General features: G+C 49.4%; 1 protein-coding gene across 1 annotated transcript in view; it reads left to right on the top strand.

Moving 5' to 3' along the window:
• NCAPH2 (non-SMC condensin II complex subunit H2) overlaps nt 1-23,630 on the top strand; it is a 228,765-nt gene that overhangs the window by 92,188 nt on the left and 112,947 nt on the right. The window contains exons 8-11 of the mRNA XM_075345425.1: nt 161-315; nt 677-766; nt 2,334-2,422; nt 2,861-2,932. Coding sequence (XP_075201540.1) covers nt 161-315; nt 677-766; nt 2,334-2,422; nt 2,861-2,932 — 406 coding nt within the window. The remainder of the gene's footprint in view (nt 1-160; nt 316-676; nt 767-2,333; nt 2,423-2,860; nt 2,933-23,630) is intronic.

Genomic DNA, 23,630 nt, shown 5'->3' on the forward strand with positions numbered 1-23,630 from the left:
AGTTGGCATGACGTTAAAAAAAGTAAAAAAAAAATAACACCTTAAAAGAAAACTGCTTAACAGAGCAACTGTAGTTCTAGGTAGGATGTAAAATAAAAATACAAAGCAGAAAATTGTCTTGAATGTCTATTATTAATTTGATTGAATTTATATATTTCAGCCGGAAAGGAGAAATCTTAGCCAGCAGGAAGGATTTCCGTATGAACACCTGCACCCCTCATGCATGCGGCGCCTTTATGTTAGAACTAGCTATACTGTCACCTACACAGTTTGAACAAAATATTCAGCGAGTTGAGGATGCCAGCTATCAGCCAGGTACAAAAGCACCCATACTATATCTTACTTGTCTTCCCAAAGCGCTCTTTTGTGAATACCATGTTTCCCCAAAAATAAGCCCTACCCTGAAAATAAGCCTTTGCGCATTTATCGGGGCAAGAAATAATATGACCGTGTCTTATTTTCGGGGAAGCACGGTACCATGGACATTATAAATTACTATGTGAAAGCTGAATCTAGAGTTTAGATGTTTTATACTTATATGTCCTTCTTTATATGTTTTGCTGAGTGCTCTTTGCCATCCAGTCTTTTATGTTAGAGCTATGCAGAAACAAATGCTGCATTCTACATTTTATAAACACTTGAAGATTTATGAAAACTATGAGCATTTATCTTACAGGTATACAAAACAAAGAAAGTGATAATAATGAAAATATGGAAGCGGAGTGTATTGCACCTGTTCCTGTGCTAAACTTCTCTGATGAAAATGGTAAGTCAGTTTAACTATGCTGCATAGAAATAGAATTAAGTGCTACACATTTCTAGACATTCTCAAGTATACTTTTAATACAAGCCTTGAACATGTGTAGAACCTTAATGTGCTTAGTCTAGAAGCTTCAAATGCTAAAGTGTTGTCCATTTCTGGAGAAACTATCAGTTGGCTAGGTCTGTTTGGAGCTCCATGCACTTTTCAGCATCACAGATTGGTGCAGAAACTATCTGCCATTAAAAATCTGAGCTGCAAATAAATAAGACTAATGGAAACTGCAATATCGCTCTTGTACCCTAAGGACATTGGGACCAATTCATCAATCACATCCAGCTATGCTAATATGGGCATGCGTGGGACAGCGTAACTTCCTCCAGTAATGCAAACCGGTCAGAGACTAGTGTACATTTCTGTTATCTGCACATGCTGGAAAGCAGACACTCCTGATTCATGAAGCAGTGATTGCCTCTTAATGAGTCAGGTCAGTGTATTCCAGTGAGAGCTTCATTTAGAACCGGAGTGCGGTAGTTCAGTATTAAAGAATCACCCCCATTGAGATTTCCTTGGTCAAAGTGCAGTCCTTTATGCACAAGAGCATCACATGAATCTAAAATATGTTCTCCTGAATTTAGCATAGCATAGTAAAAGAAATGTGTGAATTGTTAAAAGATCATATTATGTAGTCACTATGTAATCAAGCTTTTTGAGATCAAGGTATTGGTGCTTACACAATATACAAATTTGGATTAAAAAAAAATGGATCTATAAATCTACACTATTCCAATTCTGATAACAAAGCTGACCTGTAACGAGATGCTAGCCATGGTTTGGGCAGCATAAATTGGAGCCTGACTGGCTCTGAAGCCAAAGAAAAGCCGTTTGAAAACTGTTTGAGAAGCCGACCGGAGACTATAGTGAGAGGGTAGACTAGTCCAACGGCCCTCAGGCATCTCCTGACCTGCACCACACATCGGAGAACCCTGTCAATCAACTTGACCGTTGCAGGGAGAAGCCCGGCTGGTGGTCGCACTGGACTTATCAGGTGTCTCCATGTAGTCTCTAGCTGTCTCTTCAAGATATATTTTCTCTGACATGCTGGAGTGTGTCAGAGTAAAACCTACACGACTACAATCACACATCCCGGCTCTTAATCATACTTCCCGTACTTCAGGCAGCAGAAATCTAGTGACAAGTTCCCTTTTTGCTAGTCGCTAAATTTGTCAGACCCCCCTTCTGCTTTTTACACTGTAGAGTTGGTGACATTTACATCTTGTCGCCAGAATGTAAAATGTGCTAATAAAAAAAACTTATGAATCTTTTTGCAATCTATGATGGGTATAGGTAAGAAATATACAGTTTCACAAACTGAAATGCAATTCTGTACGAGGACATTTGTGCTTCTATTTGTTCAGTGACTGGATTTGCTATTCTAATTACAAGTTAGTGTACAAATTTTGTTCTTTTTTTATTTTTTAATTACAGCCATTTAGTTAGTAAGTATATATGTTCTTAGAAATCATATTGAAGGCAACTACACATTTGGTCATGCTATTTTTTATGTTTATAGTAAATGATGATGGATTTATCCCACTGGATGATCACCATGAAGTAGAAAATGGGGAAATGGATGCTATTGAACACATTGAGCGACAGCAGGTAAGGGTACACCACTGTCTGTGTGATATGTTTGAGCAAAAATTTATAATTGTCCACAACAAAGAAGACCATCATCGGTAACTGTCTACTAGCAATTCAGTACCAAAATTTCATTACACAGCTAATCAATTGGTTTTGGGGGAAAAAATACTATTTACTTTGTGGATTTTATTTCTGTTATAATTTTTCTTTCCCACACGTCTTTTTTTTTTTTCCCCCTAAAAAAAAATGTTATTTCTGTAATTTTTATGTTTACGTTTTTGAGCCAAAACTAGAAGTGGATCCTGTAAGACGAAGCTCTTCCTTTTTATATTTTCTATTCGTTTTTAACCAACTGCTGCATTTGGCTAAAAAAAAAAACCTGTAATGGCGTGTTATTAAAAAACCTCCATTATAAAAATGCTTCAAAATGTAACACAATTGCACATATTTGTATAGATGCAGACAGAAGAACGAGGATATATACTGCGGCAAAGAGCAGAAAAGGAAATTCCAGTTTCAGATGACAAGGTATTTGCATTCTCATCAACTACGTTATACAGTAAAAAAAAAAAGTAGACGGTACTAATACATGTCTAATTGAGAACATACAGTGCCTTGAAAAAGTATTCATACCCTGTGCAATTTTCCCACATTTTTTCACATTACACCCACAAACTTAAATGTATTTTATTGATATTTTATGTGATATATCAACACTAAGTAGAAAGTATTTGTAAAGTGTAAAGGAAATGATTCATGGTTTTCTAAATATTTTAAAAATCTGAACATTGTGATGTCCATTTATATTCAGCCCCCTGTAGTCTGATACTTGGTAGGACCGCCTTTTTGCTGCAATTACTGCTGCAAGTCTTTTGGTGGTATTTCTCTTCTAGCTTTGCTGAAATTTTTGACCATTCTTCCTTGCAAAATAGTTGTAGCTCATTAAGATTAGATAGAGAGCGTCTGTGAAAAGCAATTTTCCCCTTGCCACAGATTCTCAATGGGATTTTGGTCTGAACTTTGACTGGGACATTCACACACATGAATATGATATGATCTAAACCATTACATTGTATCTTTGGCTGTATGTTTAGTGTTGTTGTCCTGCTGGAAGGTGAACCTACACCTTAGTTTCAATTTTTTTTTGCAGCCTATAACAGCTTTTCTTTCATGATTGCCCTGTATGTACTGTAGCTCCATCCATCTTCCCATCAACTCTGACCAGCTTCCCTGTCCCTGCTAAAGAAAAGCATCCCAACAGCATGATGTTCCTGCAACTATTTTTGAAGAACTGAATGGTGTTTTCTGGGTGATATGTAGTATTAGTTTTCTGCCACAAATAGCATTTTGCATTTAGCCCTAAAAGTTCTACTTTGATCTCATCTGACCGAAGCCCCTTCTTCCACATGCAGACTAAGGACCAAGCTAGTGTGTGGAAGAAGGTGCTTTGGTCAGATGAGATCAAAGTAGAACATTTATGGAAAAATGCTATGTGTGGAAGAAAACTAACTTTGCACATCACACTGAAAACACAATTCTCCCATCTAATATGGCGGTGGCAGCATCATGCTGTGGGAAGCTTTTCTTCAGCAGGGACAGGAAAGCTGGGCAGAGTTGATGGAAAGATGGATGGTGCTAAATACAGGGCACTCCTGAAGGTAAAGCTATAAGAATCTGCAAAAGACTTGAGACTAAGGGCGGCTTTGCACGTTGCGATATTGCACGTGCGATGTCGATGGGGTCAAATCGAAAGTGACGCACATCCGGCGTCGCAGTCGATATCGCAACGTGTAAAACCTTTTTGATACGATGAACGAGCGCAAAAGCGTCGTTATCGTATCATCGCTGCAGCCTCCGACATTTCCATAATGCCGATGGTGCGACAGGTACGATGTTGTTCCTCGCTCCTGCGGCAGCACACATCGCTGTGTGTGAAGCCGCAGGAGCGAGGAACATCACCTTACCTGCCTCCCGGCTGCAATGAGAAGGACGGAGGTGGGCGGGATGTTTACATCCTGCTCATCTCCGCCCCTCCGCTTCAATTGGCCGTCTGCCGTGTGACGCCGCACGAACCCCCCCTAAGGAAAGAGGCGGGTCGCCGGCCAGAGGGACGTCGCACGGCAGGTATGTGCATGTGAAGCTGCCGTAGCGATAATAATCGCTACGGCAGCTTTTACTAGATATCGCACGTGCGACGGGGGCGGGACTATCGCTGCAGCATCGATAACACATTGTTACTGATGTCGCAACGTGCAAAGCCCGCCTAAGGGGTAAGTTCACCTTCCAGAAGGATACTGGATATACTGCTAGATCTACAATAGAATGGTTTAGATCAAAGCATATCCATGGGTGTGAATGGCCCAGTCAAAGGAATCATGCATGTGAAATATATAATTGAAAGGAAAGGACAAATTTGTAAGGAAGTTTTGAATGCATGCAATGTTTGCCTAAAAATAATAATTCATTTTTGCAGTTGGGTTTCATTGAAAATGTTGACATTTTGCTTCTACAGCCTATAAGTATCACTCTACTGTACATATCAGACTAGAGAACTCTAAATAAAATTTTGTCTAAATTGAGTCAAAACAACATCAAATTTGATCCCGTAGGCAAAGGTTTTAAAACAGACACAAACTTTGGTTTTCACAAATTTTGCTGCTTCCGTTTTTATAGTGGCAATTTCTTTGTCGCTCTATTGGGAGACCCAGACAATTGGGTGTATAGCTACTGCCTCCGGAGGCCACACAAAGTATTACACTTAAAAGTGTAAGGCCCCTCCCCTTCTGCCTATACACCCCCCGTGGGATCACGGGCTCCTCAGTTTTCATGCTTTGTGCGAAGGAGGCTGACATCCACGCATAGCTCCACTGTTTAGTCAGCAGCAGCTGCTGACTTTGTCGGATGGAAGAAAAGAGGGCCCATACTAGGGCCCCCAGCATGCTCCCTTCTCACCCCACTTTTGTCGGCGGTGTTTGTTAAGGTTGAGGTACCCATTGCGGGTACGGAGGCTGGAGCCCACATGCTGCTTTCCTTCCCCATCCCCTTAGGGCTCTGGGTGAAGTGGGATCCTATCGGTCTCCAGGCACAGGAGACCGTGCTCCGTCCACAGCCCCTGGGAATCTGCTGGACATGGAGCTGAGTATCGTCAGGGACAGGGCCCTGCTACATTAAGGTACTCTGTGTCCCCGTACAAATCGCGCACACACACACCAGCATTGCTGGGTGTGTTAGTGCGCCGGGGGCAGCAGCGCGGCGCGCTTGTGCTATTACTCACTGCAGCTTTGCTGAGTGAGTTTATGTATTACGAACTGCCGCGTCGGCCGCTGCTGGCGGTTTTTACACTGCGGCACGGCTGGGACTTGTGGTGCGCCGGGGACTTCCGCGCTGGCCGTGCTTATACGACGGCCGCGCTTATAAATCGAGTCCCCGGCTTTTGCGGCCTAGTTTCGTTTCGTTCCCGCCCCCAGGCCTGCCAGTCAGGGGAAGGGCGGGACGCTGTTCAGAACGTCAGCGCCGAGGGCTGGAGTCTGCTTAGCATACTCCAACCCCCCTCACTGGGCACAGTGGGACGCCAGTTTCCCGCACTTTGTCTGGGGCACGCCCACGGCCCGCCCCTCTTCACAGGACGCCGGCAGCCATTCCTGTTTGCAGTCTGAGTGGAGAAGGGAGACAAGCTCTGGGAGACCCAGACACGGGATTCCGGCGACCACACACCCGCTTTTGAGCGGGCGGTAAGCGGCACCTCGGGTGCTGACCCCACTAGTGCCGAAGTGTTCATTTGTACTTTATGCTTGTATGCTATACATTGCACTGTACGGTCGCTATTCTTGGCTATATACCCTCCTAGATTGCTAGACAGCAGCATGTCGTCCGCAAAAAGCAAGGGGGCCAAGGCACAGGCTTTCTATGCTACTTGTACCGCATGTGAGGCTGTTCTACCGGCAGGTTCCACTGATCCCCATTGTGTGCAATGTTCGGCCCCTGTAGCACTTGCTCAGCCGGGGTCTCTGCTAGAGGTGGCCCAAGGAGAACCACCTGTGAACACTGTCCAGGTGACAGGGACGGAGTTTGCAGTTTTTGCTGATAGATTGTCGGTGACTATGACTAAAATCCTTGAGACTTTGCAGTCCAGACCGGTAACTCAGACCATGGGCACTGTTGATTCAATGCTCCCTGGCCCCCCTCATTTGGAACAAATCCGTGCTCCGGGGGGGTCCCATGCATCCCAGGGTGAAGGCTCTGACACGGACGACAGTCCCAGACGGCCTAAGCGAGCTCGCTATGAGCGGCCCTCGACTTCATCACACTGGTCAGGGTCCCAGCAGGAGGACTCTCTGTATGATGAGGCCGAGGTAGCGGATCAGGATTCTGATCCTGAGACCGCTCTCAATCTGGATACACCTGATGGGGACGCAATAGTGAATGATCTCATAGCGTCCATCAATAAAATGTTGGATATTTCTCCCCCAGCTCCTCCAGTGGAGGAGTCAGCTTCACAGCAGGAGAAATTCCATTTCAGGTATCCCAAGCGTAAATTGAGTACTTTTCTGGACCACTCTGACTTTAGAGAGGCAGTCCAGAAACACCACGCTTATCCAGATAAGCGTTTCTCCAAACGTCTTAAGGATACACGTTATCCCTTTCCCCCTGACGTGGTCAAGAGCTGGACCCAGTGTCCAAAGGTGGATCCCCCAATCTCCAGGCTTGCGGCTAGATCCATAGTTGCAGTGGAAGACGGGGCTTCACTTAAAGATGCCACTGACAGACAGATGGAGCTCTGGTTGAAATCCATCTATGAAGCTATCGGCGCGTCGTTTGCTCCAGCATTCGCAGCTGTATGGGCACTCCAAGCTATTTCAGCTGGTCTTGCGCAGATTGACACTGTCACACGTACTTCTGTTCCGCAAGTAGCGTCCTTAACCTCTCAAATGTCTGCATTTGCGTCTTACGCTATTAATGCTGTCCTGGACTCTACGAGCCGTACGGCAGTGGCGTCCGCCAACTCTGTGGTTTTACGCAGAGCCTTGTGGTTAAGGGAATGGAAGGCAGATTCTGCTTCCAAGAAGTGCTTAACCAGTTTGCCATTTTCTGGTGACAGACTGTTTGGTGAGAGATTGGATGAAATCATTAAACAGTCCAAGGGTAAGGATTCATCCTTACCTCAGCCCAGACCAAATAAACCCCAACAGAGGAGGGGACAGTCGAGGTTTCGGTCCTTTCGAGGCTCGGGCAGGTCCCAATTCTCCTCGTCCAAAAGGACTCAAAAGGATCAGAGGAGCTCAGATTCTTGGCGGGCTCAGTCACGCCCAAAGAAAGCAGCCGGAGGAACCGCTACCAAGGCGGCTTCCTCATGACTTTCGGCCTCCTCTCTCCGCATCCTCGGTCGGTGGCAGGCTCTCCCGCTTTGGCGACATTTGGCTGCCACAGGTCAAAGACCGTTGGGTGAGAGACATTCTGTCTCACGGGTACAGGATAGAGTTCAGTTCTCGTCCTCCAACTCGATTCTTCAGAACTTCTCCGCCTCCCGACCGAGCCGATGCTCTTCTGCAGGCGGTGTGCTCTTTAAAGGCAGAAGGAGTGGTGATCCCTGTTCCTCTTCAGGAGCAAGGTCACGGTTTTTACTCCAATTTGTTTGTGGTGCCAAAAAAGGACGGGTCTTTCCGTCCTGTTCTGGACCTAAAACTGCTCAACAAGCATGTGAAAACCAGGCGGTTCCGGATGGAATCCCTCCGCTCCGTCATCGCCTCAATGTCTCAAGGAGATTTCCTAGCATCAATAGACATCAAAGATGCTTATCTCCACGTGCCGATTGCTCCAGAGCACCAGCGTTTTCTACGCTTCGTTATAGGAGACGAACACCTTCAGTTCGTAGCCCTGCCTTTCGGTCTGGCGACAGCCCCACGGGTCTTCACCAAGGTCATGGCAGCAGTAGTAGCAGTCCTGCACTCTCAGGGACACTCTGTGATCCCTTACTTGGACGATCTACTTGTCAAGGCACCCTCTCAAGAGGCATGCCAACACAGCCTGAACGTTGCGCTGGAGACTCTCCAGAGTTTCGGGTGGATCATCAACTTTTCAAAGTCAAATCTGACCCCGACCCAATCGATAACATACCTTGGCATGGAGTTTCATACTCTCTCAGCGATAGTGATGCTTCCGCTGGACAAACAGCGTTCACTACAGACAGGGGTGCAATCTCTCCTTCAAGGCCAGTCGCACCCCTTGAGACGCCTCATGCACTTCTTGGGGAAGATGGTAGCAGCAATGGAGGCAGTCCCTTTCGCGCAGTTTCATCTGCGTCCACTACAATGGGACATTCTCCGCCAATGGGACGGGAAGTCGACGTCCCTAGACAGGAACGTCTCCCTTTCTCAGGCGGCCAAGGATTCTCTTCAGTGGTGGCTTCTTCCCACCTCATTGTCAATAGGAAAGTCTTTCCTACCCCCATCCTGGGCGGTGGTCACAACGGACGCGAGTCTATCAGGGTGGGGAGCAGTTTTTCTCCACCACAGGGCTCAAGGTACGTGGACTCAGCAAGAGTCCACCCTTTAGATCAATGTTCTGGAAATCAGAGCAGTGTATCTTGCCCTACAAGCCTTCCAGCAGTGGCTGGAAGGCAAGCAGATCCGAATTCAGTCGGACAACTCCACAGCGGTGGCATACATCAACCACCAAGGAGGGACACGCAGTCGGCAAGCCTTCCAGGAAGTCCGGCGGATTCTGACGTGGGTGGAAGACACGGCATCCACCATATCCGCAGTTCACATCCCGGGCGTAGAAAACTGGGAAGCAGACTTCCTCAGTCGCCAGGGTATGGACGCAGGGGAATGGTCCCTTCACCCGGACGTGTTTCAGGAAATTTGTCGCCGCTGGGGGATGCCAGACGTCGACCTAATGGCGTCCCGGCACAACAACAAGGTCCCGGCCTTCATGGCACGGTCTCACGATCTCAGAGCTCTGGCGGCGGACGCCTTAGTTCAAGATTGGTCGCAGTTCCGGCTGCCTTATGTGTTCCCACCCCTGGCGCTGTTGCCCAGAGTGCTACGCAAGATCAGGTCCGACTGCCGCCGCGCCATCCTCGTCGCTCCAGACTGGCCAAGGAGGTCGTGGTACCCGGATCTGTGGCATCTCACGGTAGGACAACCGTGGGCACTACCAGACCGGCCAGACTTGCTGTCTCAAGGGCCGTTTTTCCATCAGAATTCTGCGGCCCTGAGCCTGACTGTGTGGCCATTGAGTCCTGGATCCTAGCGTCTTCAGGATTATCTCAAGAGGTCATTGCCACCATGAGACAGGCTAGGAAACTAACCTCTGCCAAGATCTACCACAGGACGTGGAAGATATTCTTAGCTTGGTGCTCTGCTCAGGAAGTTTCTCCCTGGCCATTTGCATTACCTACTTTTCTTTCCTTCCTGCAATCCGGGTTGGAAAAAGGTCTGTCGCTCGGCTCCCTTAAGGGACAAGTCTCTGCGCTATCTGTATTTTTTCAGAAGCACCTAGCACGACTTCCTCAGGTACGCACGTTCCTGCAAGGGGTTTGTCATATCGTCCCTCCTTACAAGCGGCCGTTAGAGCCCTGGGATCTGAACAGGGTTCTCATTGCTCTCCAGAAGCCGCCTTTCGAGCCTATGAGGGATGTTTCCCTGTCTCGCCTTTCACAGAAAGTGGCCTTCCTAGTAGCGGTCACGTCTCTTCGGAGAGTATCCGAGCTAGCAGCGCTGTCATGCAAATCTCCCTTCCTGGTGTTTCACCAGGACAAGGTGGTTCTGCGCCCGATTCCGGAGTTTCTCCCTAAGGTGGTATCCCCCTTTCATCTCAATCAGGATATCTCCTTACCTTCTTTGTGTCCTCATCCAGTTCATCAATGTGAAAAGGATTTGCATTTGTTGGATCTGGTGAGAGCACTCAGAATCTACATTTCCCGCACGGCACCTCTGCGCCGCTCGGATGCACTCTTTGTCCTTGTCGCCGGTCAGCGTAAAGGGTCGCAAGCTTCCAAATCCACCCTGGCTCGGTGGATCAAGGAACCAATTCTTGAAGCCTACCGTTCTGCGGGGCTTCCGGTTCCCTCAGGGCTGAAGGCCCATTCTACCAGAGCCGTGGGTGCGTCCTGGGCATTACGGCACCAGGCTACGGCTCAGCAGGTGTGCCAGGCAGCTACCTGGTCGAGTCTGCACACTTTTACCAAGCATTATCAGGTGCATACCTATGCTTCGGCGGACGCCAGCCTAGGTAGACAAGTCCTTCAGGCGGCGATTGCCCACCTGTAGAAAAGGGCCGTTTTTACGGCCCTATCACGAGGTATTATTTTACCCACCCAGGGATTGCTTTTGGACATCCCAATTGTCTGGGTCTCCCAATAGAGCGACAAAGAAGAAGGGAATTTTGTTTACTTACCGTAAATTCCTTTTCTTCTAGCTCTAATTGGGAGACCCAGCACCCGCCCCTGTTTTTTTGTATACACATGTTGTTCATGTTGAATGGTTTCAGTTCTCCGATATTCCTTCGGATTGAATTTGCTTAAACCAGTTTATTGGCTTTCCTCCTTCTTGCTTTTGCACTAAAACTGAGGAGCCCGTGATCCCACGGGGGGTGTATAGGCAGAAGGGGAGGGGCCTTACACTTTTAAGTGTAATACTTTGTGTGGCCTCCGGAGGCAGTAGCTATACACCCAATTGTCTGGGTCTCCCAATTAGAGCTAGAAGAAAAGGAATTTACGGTAAGTAAACAAAATTCCCTTCTTTCATTAACTCTAGATTATCAAGAGTGATGAGATGAATTGCAAAGTCATTCCCTGCCATGAAACTTAATTCCAAATCAAATTTTCCACTGATATTCAGCCCTGTCACGAAATGACCTGCTTACATCAATTCAGTGATCATGTCTATTGATCGAATTATATTAGCAGACATTGTTGTCTTCTGTTAACTGTGGTTTCTTCCAAGGAAACACGTGCAGGCATTACTCTGCATCAAAAGGGCTTTACAAGCAAAAACATTGCGCATGTAAGAATTACTCTAAATTAACCATTTTTGAGGTCATTAGGAACTTCAAAGAGAGATTCAATTGCTGTGAAAACAGCGTCAGACCACCCTAAAAAAATGTTATCAAGTGACAGGACTGTCTCCTAAAGAGGATTTTAGCTATGGAATTGGTTCATCACCAGCAAGGAGCTTGCTCACAAATGGCAGCAGGCAGTTGTCTCTGCATACAAAGTGAGGCAAAGGCTTTTGGAGGCTGGTCTAGTGGGAAGAAGGGCAACAAAGAAGCCACTTGTCTCCAAGAAAACATCAATAAGAGACTGACATTCTGCAGGACTTACCCTGCAGAGGATCGTGATAGTTATTTTCTTTTCAGACAAAGGCCCCTTTGTAACCTCTAAACGAATGTTTGGGAAGAAAAGGTGAGCAGTACTATGCGTCATGCCAACAGTAATGTATCTTGAGACTATTCATGTATGGAGTTGCTTTTCATCCAAGGTAGTTTGTTCACTCAAAATTAGCCCAAGAACACTACCATCAATATAAATTGGTACCTAAATATTCTCCAAGAGCAACTTCCTCAAATGATCCAGGAACAGATTGGGGACGAACAATGCTTTTTCCAGCATAATTGCGCACCATGTCACAAGTTAAAAGTGATATCTACTGTAAGTAACTCAGTGAGCAAAACATTTGTGTCTATGGCCAGGAAATTCCCCAGCTCTCAATCACATTGATTGCGGGTGGGCAAAAAAAAACCGCAGAAATTGTGAGACGTGCCAAGTTCTTATTAGACAAGTATGGGTTGCCATCAGTCAGGATTTGGCCCAGAAACTAATATCCGGCTGCCAGGGCAAATTACTGAAGTGTAGAAAAAAAGGGACAACACTGTAAATATTGAGTAAACTTGTATTTATCTACAAACTTTTGAAAGAATTCTAAAAGTATGTGCACACATTTAGTATTTGCAATAGAACAATCTTCTGCAAATATTGGAGTGTTGGCAGTAAAACTGCTATGTAAAATTGGGCGTGGCTTGGCTGGGTATGTGAGTGGTCGCCCGGCAGAGGAGCTCCAGGAATGCTGACCTGCCTGCTTTTCCACTGGGTACTCATGGCATCAATTCTTGTCTCTACGAGGTGCCTAAGATACTCCTGTACACATCAGCGATGAGAGAATGGCGAGAGAGGCGTCCAGGAGTCATTGGGAAACTGCGGCAGGAGCAGGCTAAGAAATCCAAGATGGCTCCGACGCAGGCAGGTACCAGGTCGGGAAGGCCAGATGCAGCTAGCGTGGTGATGAAACTGGCCTGTTTCGCAAGAACACCGCTCCGACATGTCACAGGTGCAAAGTGAGAGTGGTGCATTCCAGTCATCTGAGTCGGTGGGGGGACATGATACTGCCTGCCCTGATGACACTCATCCCTTGCAGCCTCAATCGGAAACAATTTTCCCTGGAACAAAGTCAGATGAGTTGATGGATGAGCCCACATTGAAGGATATGTTTGTGGCTCTAATACAGTGCAGTTCAGTTCTATTTTCCCTTACTGTACAAATAACTCAGTGAAAAAATTATCTTTCATAAATGAGGGAAAGTCTGCTAATAATGACTGAGTATACTGCAGCTGCAGAAGGGAGATGACTTGAAGGATAAGCTACCCCAGCTAACCTGTGACCTGCTGAGGGAGGATCAGCAGATTACAACCCTACTGTCTAAAACAGACGACTTGGAGAACAGACGTAGGTGAAACAATGTATGGATGGTCGGCATCCAAGAATTTTTTTTTTCTTTTTCTCTACCCACTCTTACCCCAACATACTACTTCATCAGTGTCTCCAAATGGATAGCACAATTTCAAAATGTCATTCGTTATCTTTGTAATTTGCAGATCTCTTACTTGTGCATTATCCTGGAAAGCACCTAGTGGTGGTCCTGGGAGAGACCTTCTTTTTTTTGAACATCCTAAAGAGACATGCTTCAAAAAGGGCTGCTGTTATGGAGCATATCCGAGTACACTCACCTGCAGTACTAGGTTTGCAAGAAACATATCTAGATAAAGATAACATTTCAATAATTAACCGGTCATGGATTAGTCATAGCTTCTACTCAACCCATACCAGTTACTCTTGAGTCAGTATTAGTACATGGATCTATTCCCTTCAAAGCCATGTTTTCCAGGATTGATAGACATGGCAGATTTGTGGGCATTGATTGCAAAATCTTCTCTAGGGAATTACTGCTGATTGCTATCTATGTCCCCCCTCCATGTAACAATAGTGTGGTGAAGATGATGGCATCGCTCATAGACAAGAAACCGGGAACCACTGTATTAATAAAGGAAGATTTTAATAACATTACCCATATTGGGATGATCAGCTCATGTTACGGAGGCTACTCCAATATCTAAATTTGGCATGCTATTGCTGAAATTGTCATTATCAGGCGCATTAACTATCCCAAGGTTAGACATTCTCTTGTTATATGAAATCTCATGAAACATTATCCTGTATTGCGTTGGCCCTTGGTATGGAATATGTCCTGCCTCTTGTGGAGATAGTCAGTTACTTGCCCAGAGTCCTGTCAGATCACTCTCCCGTACTGGTGTCCTTTTCCCTCCATGCATTTACTTCAATCATATCCTAGGTTCTGGACATTCAACCCTTTTTCGCTTCAAATAGATGACAAACTAGTCACCTCTACCCTACAATATTATTATTATTTTTCTTTTTCGCTCTATTGGGAGACCCAGACAATTGGGTGTATAGGCTATGCCTCCGGAGGCCGCACAAAGTACTACACTTAAAAGTGTTAGGCCCCTCCCCTTCTGCCAATACACCCCCCGTGCTCCCACGGGCTGCTCAGTTTTTTGCTTTGTGCGAAGGAGGTCAGACACGCACAGCACAGCTCCACAGATTAGTCAGCAGCAGCTGCTGACTAGGTCGGATGGAAGAAAAGTGGGCCCATATAGGGCCCCCAGCATGCTCCCTTCTCACCCCACTTTTGTCGGCGGTGTTGTTAAGGTTGAGGTATCCATTGCGGGTACGGCGGCTGGAGCCCACATGCTGTTTTTCCTTCCCCATCCCCCTTAGGGCTCTGGGTGAAGTGGGATCTTATCGGTCTCCAGGCACTGAGACCGGGCTTCATCCACAACTCATGTGGAGCCTGATGGATAGGAGCCGATACCGTTCAGGGACATGGCCCTGCATCTTAAAGGTACTCTGTATCCCTATGGGGACCGCGCACGGCATCACCTCAGCTTTGCTGGGTGTGCTAGTGCACCGGGGACCGCGGCGCTGACCGGGTCTATATGTGCCATTACACACTCAGCGTCGCTGAGTGTGTTTATATGTAAGGGCTACTGCACTGACCGCCGTTGCCACGGGACACTGCGGCGCGGCTGGGACTTGTAGTTCGCCGGGGACTTTCACGCGACCGCGCTTTTACGGCGGCCGCGTTTATTACTACAGTCCCCGGCTTCATTGCGGCCTAGTTTCCCTTTTTTTCTCCCGCCCTCAGCCCTGACAGGCAGGGGAAGGGCGGGACGCTGCACGGAGCGAGCAGCAATGAGGGCTGGAGTATGATTTACATGCTCCACTCCCCTCACTGTACACAGTATGAGCGCCCGTTTCGCGCTCTTTCTAGGCCACGCCCACAGCTTCCTCAGCTCGTCAGGACGCCGCAGCCATTCCTGTCAGCTCCACCGACGCTGCAGAGAGGGACATATTCATGGGAGACCCAGACACGGTCTCTGGTGGCCTCACAACCGCTTAGGCGGCTGGTAAACAGCACATGTGGTGCTAGCCCCATGGTGCTGTATTGTATGGGTACATTATTTGTGTACTGTATATAATTTACACTGTATGAGCACAGTTCTTTCTGGCTATATACCCTATTGTGTTACTCAGGGAAAACTATAGCATGGCGCCCATAAAAGGCAGGGGTGCCAAAACACAGGCTTATTATGTTGCCTGCGCCGCATGTAAGACCCAGCTACAGGCAGGTTCCACTGACCCTCATTGTGTACAGTGTTCGACCCCTGTGACACTTCCTCAGCCGGATCCTCTGCTAAGAGGGGCCCAGGGGGAGCCACCTGTTGACACTGTCCAGGTGACGGGGACTGAGTTTGCAGCCTTTAAGGATCAACTCTCTGAGACTATGGCTAAGATACTAGAAGCCTTGCAGTCCAGACCGGTATCTCAGCAAAGGGACTCTGTTGAATCATTGTTCCCTGACCCCCCTCAGTTGGACCAACAATGTCCTCACGGGGTATCTCATACATCCCAGACGGAGGGTTCGGACTTAGAACCTAGCCCCAGATCGTCTAAGCGAGCCCGCTTAGAATTTCCCTCGACATTATATTGTTTAGGGTCTCAGCGGGGGGATTCTCTGGTTGATGATGCGGAAACAGCTGATCAGGATTCTGATCCTGGGAGCGCTCTCAATCTTAATTCTCCAGACGGGGACGCCATAGTGAATGATCTTATTGCATCCATTCATCAGTTGCTGGATATTCTTCCCTCAGCCCCTCCGGCGGAGGAGTCTGATTCTCAGCAGGAGAAATTTCGCTTCAGGTTCCCCAAGCGTACACAGAGTATGTTTCTAGACCACTCTGATTTCAGAGAGGCAATCCAGAATCACCATGCTTGTCCGGATAAGCGTTTCTCTAAGCGCCTTAAGGATACACGTTATCCTTTTCCCCCGGAAGTGGTTAAAGGTTGGATTCAATGTCCCAAAGTGGATCCTCCAATCTCCAGACTGGCGGCTAGATCCATAGTTGCAGTGGAAGATGGGGCCTCGCTTAAAGATGCCACTGACAGGCAGATGGAGCTCTGGATGAAATCCATCTATGAAGCTATCGGAGCTTCTTTTGCCCCAGCATTCGCAGCCGTATGGGCGCTACAAGCTATATCAGCAGGTCAAGCGAAAATTGAAGCGGCCGCGCCACAAGTGGCTTCCATTACCTCCCAGACCTCGGCAATTGCGTCTTACGCTATGAATGCTGTCCTGGACTCTGTGAGCCGTACGGCAGTTGCGACTGCCAATTCGGTAGTAGTCCGCAGGGCCTTGTGGCTACGGGAGTGGAAGGCAGATTCCGCTTCCAAAAAAGCGTTTAACCGGTTTGCCAATTTCTGGCGACAGGCTCTTCGGCGAGCGCCTGGATGAAATCATCAAACAATCCAAGGGAAAGGATACATCCTTACCCCAGCCCAAGCAGATCCTCTCCCAACAGAGGAGAGGGCAGTCGAGGTTTCGGTCCTTTCGGGGCGCGGGCAGGTCCCAATTCTCCTCGTCCAAGAGGTCTCAGAAAGAACAAAGGAACTCTGATGCATGGCGGTCTAAGTCACGTCCTAAAAAGGCGATTGGGAGCACCGCTAACAAGCGGCTGCCTCATGACTTCTACCTCCTCTAGTAGCATCCTCGGTCGGTGGCAGGCTCTCCCGCTTTTGCGACACCTGGCTGCCACAAATAAAAGACCGCTGGGTGAGAGACATTCTGTCTCACGGTTACAAGATAGAGTTCATCTGTCGTCCCCCGACTCGATTCTTCAGGTCTTCTCCGCCTCCCGAGAGAGCCGAGGCTCTTCTGCAGGCGCTGGGCACTCTGAAGGCAGAAGGAGTGGTGGTCCCTGTTACTCTTCATCAACAGGGCCACGGTTTTTACTCCAACTTGTTTGTGGTCCCAAAGAAGGACGGGTCTTTCCGTCCTGTCCTAGACCTGAAACTTCTCAACAAACACGTAAAGACCAGGCGGTTCCGGATGGAATCCCTTCGCTCCGTCATCGCCTCAATGTCCCAAGGAGATTTCCTTGCATCGATCGATATCAAAGATGCTTATCTCCACGTTCCGATTGCCCCAGAGCACCAGCGCTTCTTGCGCTTCGCCATAGGAAACGAACACCTGCAGTTCGTGGCACTGCCATTCGGCCTGGCAACAGCCCCACGGGTTTTCACCAAGGTTATGGCTACTGTAGTAGCGGTCCTCCATTCTCAGGGTCACTCGGTGATCCCGTACTTGGACGATCTGTTGATCAAGGCACCCTCTCTAGAGGCATGCCAACACAGCCTCGACGCTACCCTGGAGATTCTCCAGAGTTTCGGGTGGATCATCAATTTTCCAAAGTCAAATCTGACACCGGTCCAATCGCTCACATACCTGGGCATGGAGTTTCATACCCTCTCAGCGATAGTGAAGCTTCCGCTGATCAAGCAGCGGTCACTACAGACAGGGGTACAATCTCTCCTTCAAGGCCAGTCACACCCCTTGAGGCGCCTCATGCACTTCCTGGGGAAGATGGTGGCAGCAATGGAAGCAGTCCCTTTCGCGCAGTTTCACCTGCGTCCTCTTCAATGGGACATCCTACGCAAATGGGACAGGAAGCCGACGTCCCTCGACAGGACCGTCTCCCTCTCTCAGGCGACCAAAGCTTCCCTTCGGTGGTGGCTTCTTCCCACTTCATTGTCGAAGGGGAAATCCTTCCTACCCCCATCCTGGGAAGTAGTCACGACGGACGCAAGTCTGTCAGGGTGGGGAGCGGTTTTTTCTCCACCACAGGACTCCGGGGTACGTGGACCCGGCAAGAGTCCTCGCTTCAGATCAATGTTCTGGAAATTCGGGCAGTGTATCTTGCCCTGAAAGCGTTCCAGCAGTGGCTGGAAGGCAAGCAGATCCGAATTCAGTCGGACAATTCTACAGCGGTGGCATACATCAACCACCAAGGCGGCACACGCAGTCGACAAGCCTTCCAGGAAGTCCGGCGGATTTTGATGTGGGTGGAAGCCACGGCCTCCACCATATCCGCAGTTCACATCCCAGGCGTGGAAAACTGGGAAGCAGATTATCTCAGTCGCCAGGGCATGGACGCAGGGGAATGGTCCCTTCACCCGGACGTGTTTCAGGAGATCTGTTGCCGCTGGGGGGTGCCGGACGTCGACCTCATGGCGTCCCGGCACAACAACAAGGTACCAACGTTCATGGCACGGTCTCAAGATCCCAGAGCTCTGGCGGCAGACGCCTTAGTTCAGGATTGGTCGCAGTTTCAGCTCCCTTATGTGTTTCCTCCGCTGGCACTGTTGCCCAGAGTGTTAAGCAAGATCAGGGCCGACTGCCGCCGCGCCATCCTCGTCGCTCCAGACTGGCCGAGGAGGTCGTGGTACCCGGATCTGTGGCATCTCACGGTCGGCCAACCGTGGGCACTACCAGACCGACCAGACTTGCTGTCTCAAGGGCCGTTTTTCCATCTGAATTCTGCGACCCTCAACCTGACTGTGTGGCCATTGAGTCCTGGATCCTAGCGTCTTCAGGGTTATCTCAAGAAGTCATTGCCACTATGAGACAGGCTAGGAAACCAACGTCCGCCAAGATTTATCACAGGACGTGGAAAATTTTCCTGTCGTGGTGCTCTGCTCAGGGTTTTTCTCCCTGGCCATTTGCATTACCTACTTTCTTCGGCGCTCCATTGGGAGACCCAGACGATTGGGTGTATAGCACTGCCTCCGGAGGCCACACAAAGCAATTACACTAAAAAGTGTAAGGCCCCTCCCCTTCTGACTATACACCCCCAGTGGGATCACTGGCTCACCAGTTTTCTGCTTTGTGCGAAGGAGGTCAGACATCCACGCATAGCTCCACTGTTTAGTCAGCAGTAGCTGCTGACTATGTCGGATGGAAGAAAAGAGGGCCCATACTAGGGCCCCCAGCATGCTCCCTTCTCACCCCACTTGCGGTTTGTAAGGTTGAGGTACCTATTGCTGGTACGGAGGCTGGAGCCCACATGCTGTTTTCCTTCCCCATCCCCCTGAGGGGCTCTGAGGAAGTTGGATCTTTCCGGCCACCAAGCCCTGAGGCCGGGCTCCATCCACAGACCCATAGAACCTGCTGGATGTGGAGCGGGAGTGCCGTTCAGGGACAAGGCCCTGCAACTTTCAGGTACTCTGTGTCCCCGTATGGCAGGCCACGCACACTCCAGGTTTGCTGGGTGTGCTAGTGCGCCGGGGACTGTAGCGCTGTGCGCTGGGCTTATAGTCCCTGCAGATTACTGGGGGACTTTACGTGTGGGGACCGCCGCGCCGACCGCCCCTGGAGCGGCGGCGCAGCTGCGACTTGTAGTGCGCCGGGGACGCGCCGACCGCGCTTTTACGGCGGCGGCGCCTCTAACTTTAGTCCCCGGCTTTTGCGGCCTAGCGCCGCTTCGTTCCCGCCTCCACCCTGTCACTCAGGGAAAGGGAGAGACGCTGTTCTATAGCAGCGCCGAGGGCTGGAGCCTTATTTGCATTTTCCAGCCCCCTTCACTAGACACAGTGGGCGCCGGGTTCCCGCTCTTGTCTCGGGCACGCCCTCGGCCCGCCCCTCTCCTCTGGACGCCGGCAGCCATTCCGGCACGCAGAGCGGGAAAACGGAGACAAGCGCTGAGCTAGCACAGGATTCCGGCGCCACACACCCGCTTTTGTGCGGGCGGTAAGCGGCAACTAAAGTGCTGACCCACTAATGCCGAAGTGTCCTGTTGTACTTTTTGTACGGTCGCTATTCAGGATGCAGACCTAGAAACAGCAGCAAAAGATCAGGGGTGCTAAAGCACAGACTCTATATGCTGCTTGTCTTGCATGTGCTGCAGTGTCATGTGTCCTTTATGCTTGTATGCTTTACATTGCACTGTAAGGGCTATTCTTGGCTGTCTACCCGCCTAGATGGCTAGACAGCGGCAGCAAACAGCAATGGTGCTAAGGCACAAGCTTTCAATGCTGCTTGGATTGCATGTACTGCAGAGTTTATTTTCATGCTTGTACATTCACTGCATGTCGCTATTCTTGGCTAATGCTCCTTGATGACTAGACAACAGCAGCAGAAAAGCAAGGGTGCTAAGGCACAAGCTTTCAATGCTGCTTGGATTGCATGTGCTGCAGTGGTTATTTTCATGCTTGTATGCTATACATTCACTGTATGTCGCTTTTCTTGGCTAATGCTCCTGAATAACTAGACAACGGCAGCAGAAAAGCAAAGGTGCCAAGGCACAGGCTTTCTATGCTCCTTGTACTGCATGTGCTGAAGTGTTTATTGTACTTCATGCTTGTATGCTATACATTGCACTGTACGGTCGCTATTCTTGGCTAATGCTCCTAGATGGCTAGACAGCAACAAAAAAAAAAAAAAAAAAAAAGCATGGGTGCCAAGGCACAGGCTTTCTATGCTGCTTGTACTGCATGCGATACTGTTCCAGGACCCCCAGTGTGTGCAATTACTCAACGGGGTCTCTGCTACAGGTGGCCAAAAGAACCACCTGTGATCCCTGTCCAGGGACAGGGACGGAGTTGCAGTTTTCCGCTGATATATTGTCTGTGACTATGACTAACATCTTACAGACTTTGCAGTCCAGACAGACCTTGGGCAATGTTGATTCAATGCCCCTGGCCACCCTGATTTCGAAACAAATCATGGCTCCAGGAGGGTCCCATGCATCCCAGAGTGCATGCTCTGACACGGACGACAGTCCCAGACGGCCTAAGCGAGCTCCCTAAGAACGGCCCTCGACTTCATCACAGTACTCTCTGTATGATGATGCAGACGTAGCTGTTCAGGACTCTGATCCTGAGACCGCTCTCAATCCGGATACACCGGATGGTGACGCTATAGTGAATAATCTTATAGCGTCCATCAATGGAAGGTTGGGTATTTCTCCCTCAACTCCTCCAGTGGAGGGGTCAGCTTCACAGCAGAAGAAATCCCTATTTCGGTATCTCAAGCGTATATTGAGTACTTTTCGGGTCACTCTGACTCCAGAGAAGCAGTCAGGAACACCACGCCTATCCCGATAAGCGTTTCTTCAACCGTATTGAGGATACGCGTTGTCTCTTCCCCCCTGACGTGCTCGAGCGCTCCAAGGGTGGATCCCCCAATCTCCAGGCTTGCGGCTAGATCTATAGTTGCAGTGGAAGATGGGACTTCACTTAAAGATGCCATTGACAGACAGATAGCCCTCTGGTTGCAATCTGTCTATGAAGCTATCGGCGGGTCGGTTGCCCCGGCATTCGCAGCCATAGAGGCACTCCAAGCTATTTCAGCTAGTATTGCGCAGAGGGACGCGGTCACATGTACATCTTGGCCGCAGTAGCGTCCTTCACCTCGCAATGTCGGCATTGCGACTCAAGCTGTTTATGCTGTCCTGGACTCTACGAGCCGTACGTCAGTGGCGTCCGCCAACTCAGTGTTGTTACGCTCCTAGTGTTAAGGGATTGGAGCAGATGCTGCTTCCACAAAAGTGCTTAACCAGATTGCCTTTATCTGGTGACAGACTGTTTCGTGAGCGGTTGGATTAAATCATTCAACTGTCCAAGGGTACGGATTCTTCCTTACCCCAGCTATCAAACAAGACCCATCAGGAGAAGGGACAGTCGAGGTTTCGGTCCTTCCCAGGCTCGGGCACGTCCCAATTGCCCTCGTCCAACAAGACTCAAAAGGCTCAGAGGGGCGCAGGTTCCTGGCGGGCTCAATCACGCCCGGAGAAGGCAGCCGGAGGAACCGCTACCAAGGCGGTTTCCTCATGACTTTCAGCCCTCTCTCTCCGCGTCCGCGGTCGGTGGCAGACTCCCCCGCTTTAGCGACATTTAACTGCCACAGGTCAATGGCCGGTGGGTGAGAGACAGTTTGTCGCAAAAACTTCCTCACCGGCCGAGCCGAGGCTCTTCTGCAGGCAGTAGGAGTCGTAATCCCGGTTCCTCCTCAGGAACAAGAGACACTTTTTACTCCGATCTGGTCGGGGTGACAAAATAGGACGACTCCTTCCGTTCCGTTCTGGACCTTAAACTGCTCAACAAGCACGTGAAAACCAGGCGGTTCCGGATGGAATCCCTCCGCTCCGTCATTGCCTCAATGTCTCAAGGAGATTTCCTAGCATCAATAGACATCAGGATGCTTATCTCCACGTGCCGATTGCTCCAGAGCACCGGCGTTTGCTACGATTCGTTATTGAAGACGAGCATCTTCGGCTCGTAGCCCTACCCTTCGGTCTGGCGACAGCCCCACGGGTTTTCACCAAGTTCATGGCAGCAGTGGGACCACTCCCGCACTCTCAGGGTCACCCTGTGATCCCTTACTTAGACCATCTACTTGTCAAGGCACTCTTTTAAGAGGCATGCCAACACAGCCTGAACATGGCGCTGGAGACTTCCCAGAGTTTCGGGTGGGTCCTCAACTTTTCAAAGTTAAACCCAATCGCTGGCATATCTTAGCTTGGGGTTTCACACTCTCTCAGCGATGGTGAAGCTTCCACTGGACAAACAGCGGTCACTACAGACGGGGGTGCAGTCTCTCCTTCAAGGAGACACCTCATCCAGAGGCAGTCCCTTTCACGCAGTTTCATCTGCGTCCACTTCATTAGAACATTCTTCGCTAATGGGAGGGGAAGTCGATGTCCCTACACAGGAACGTCCCCCTTTCTCAGACGATCAAGGACTCTCTTCAGAGGAGTCCACTCTTCAGATCAATTGTCTGGAGCTCTGGGCAGTGTATATTGCCCTGCAAGACTTCCTGCAGTGGCTGGAAGGCAAACAGATCCGAATTCAGTCGGACAATCCACAGCGGTGGCATACATCAACCACCAAGGCGGACTACGCAGTCGGCGAGCCTCCCAGGAAGTCCGCCGGATTCTGCTAGGGGTGGAAGACAGAGCATACACCATATCCGCAGTTCACATCCCGGGCGTAGAAAACTGGGAAGCAGACTTCCTCATTCACCAGGGCGTGGACGCAGGAAAATGGTCTCTGCACCCGGACGGGTTTCACGAATCGGCACAACAGCAAGGTCCCGGTTTTCATGACGATCAAAGAGCTCTGGCGACAGGCATCTCACGGTCGGTCAACCGTGGGCACTACCAGACCGGCCAGACTTACTGTCCCAAGGGCCGTTTTTCCATCTGAATTCTACGGCCCTGAACCTACTGTGTGGCCATTGCGTCCTAGATCCTAGTGTCCTCAGGATTATCCCAAGGGGTCGTTGCCACCATGAGACAGGCTATGAAGCCCACGTCTACTAAGATCTACCACGGAAGTGGAAGATTTTCTTTTCCTGGTGCTCTGTACAAGGAGTGTCCCCCTGGCCATTGGCATTGCCTACTTTTCTTTCCTTCCTGCAATCTGGGTTGGAAAAGGGCTTGTCGCTCGGCTCCCTTAAAGGGCAAGTCTCGGCGCTATTGGTGTTTTTTCAGAAGCGTCTAGCACGACGTCCGCAGGTACGCACGTTCCTGCAGGGGGTTT

Source organism: Anomaloglossus baeobatrachus, chromosome 4, assembly GCF_048569485.1.
Source record: "Anomaloglossus baeobatrachus isolate aAnoBae1 chromosome 4, aAnoBae1.hap1, whole genome shotgun sequence".
In the NCBI taxonomy this organism is placed as follows: Eukaryota; Metazoa; Chordata; class Amphibia; order Anura; family Aromobatidae; genus Anomaloglossus; species Anomaloglossus baeobatrachus.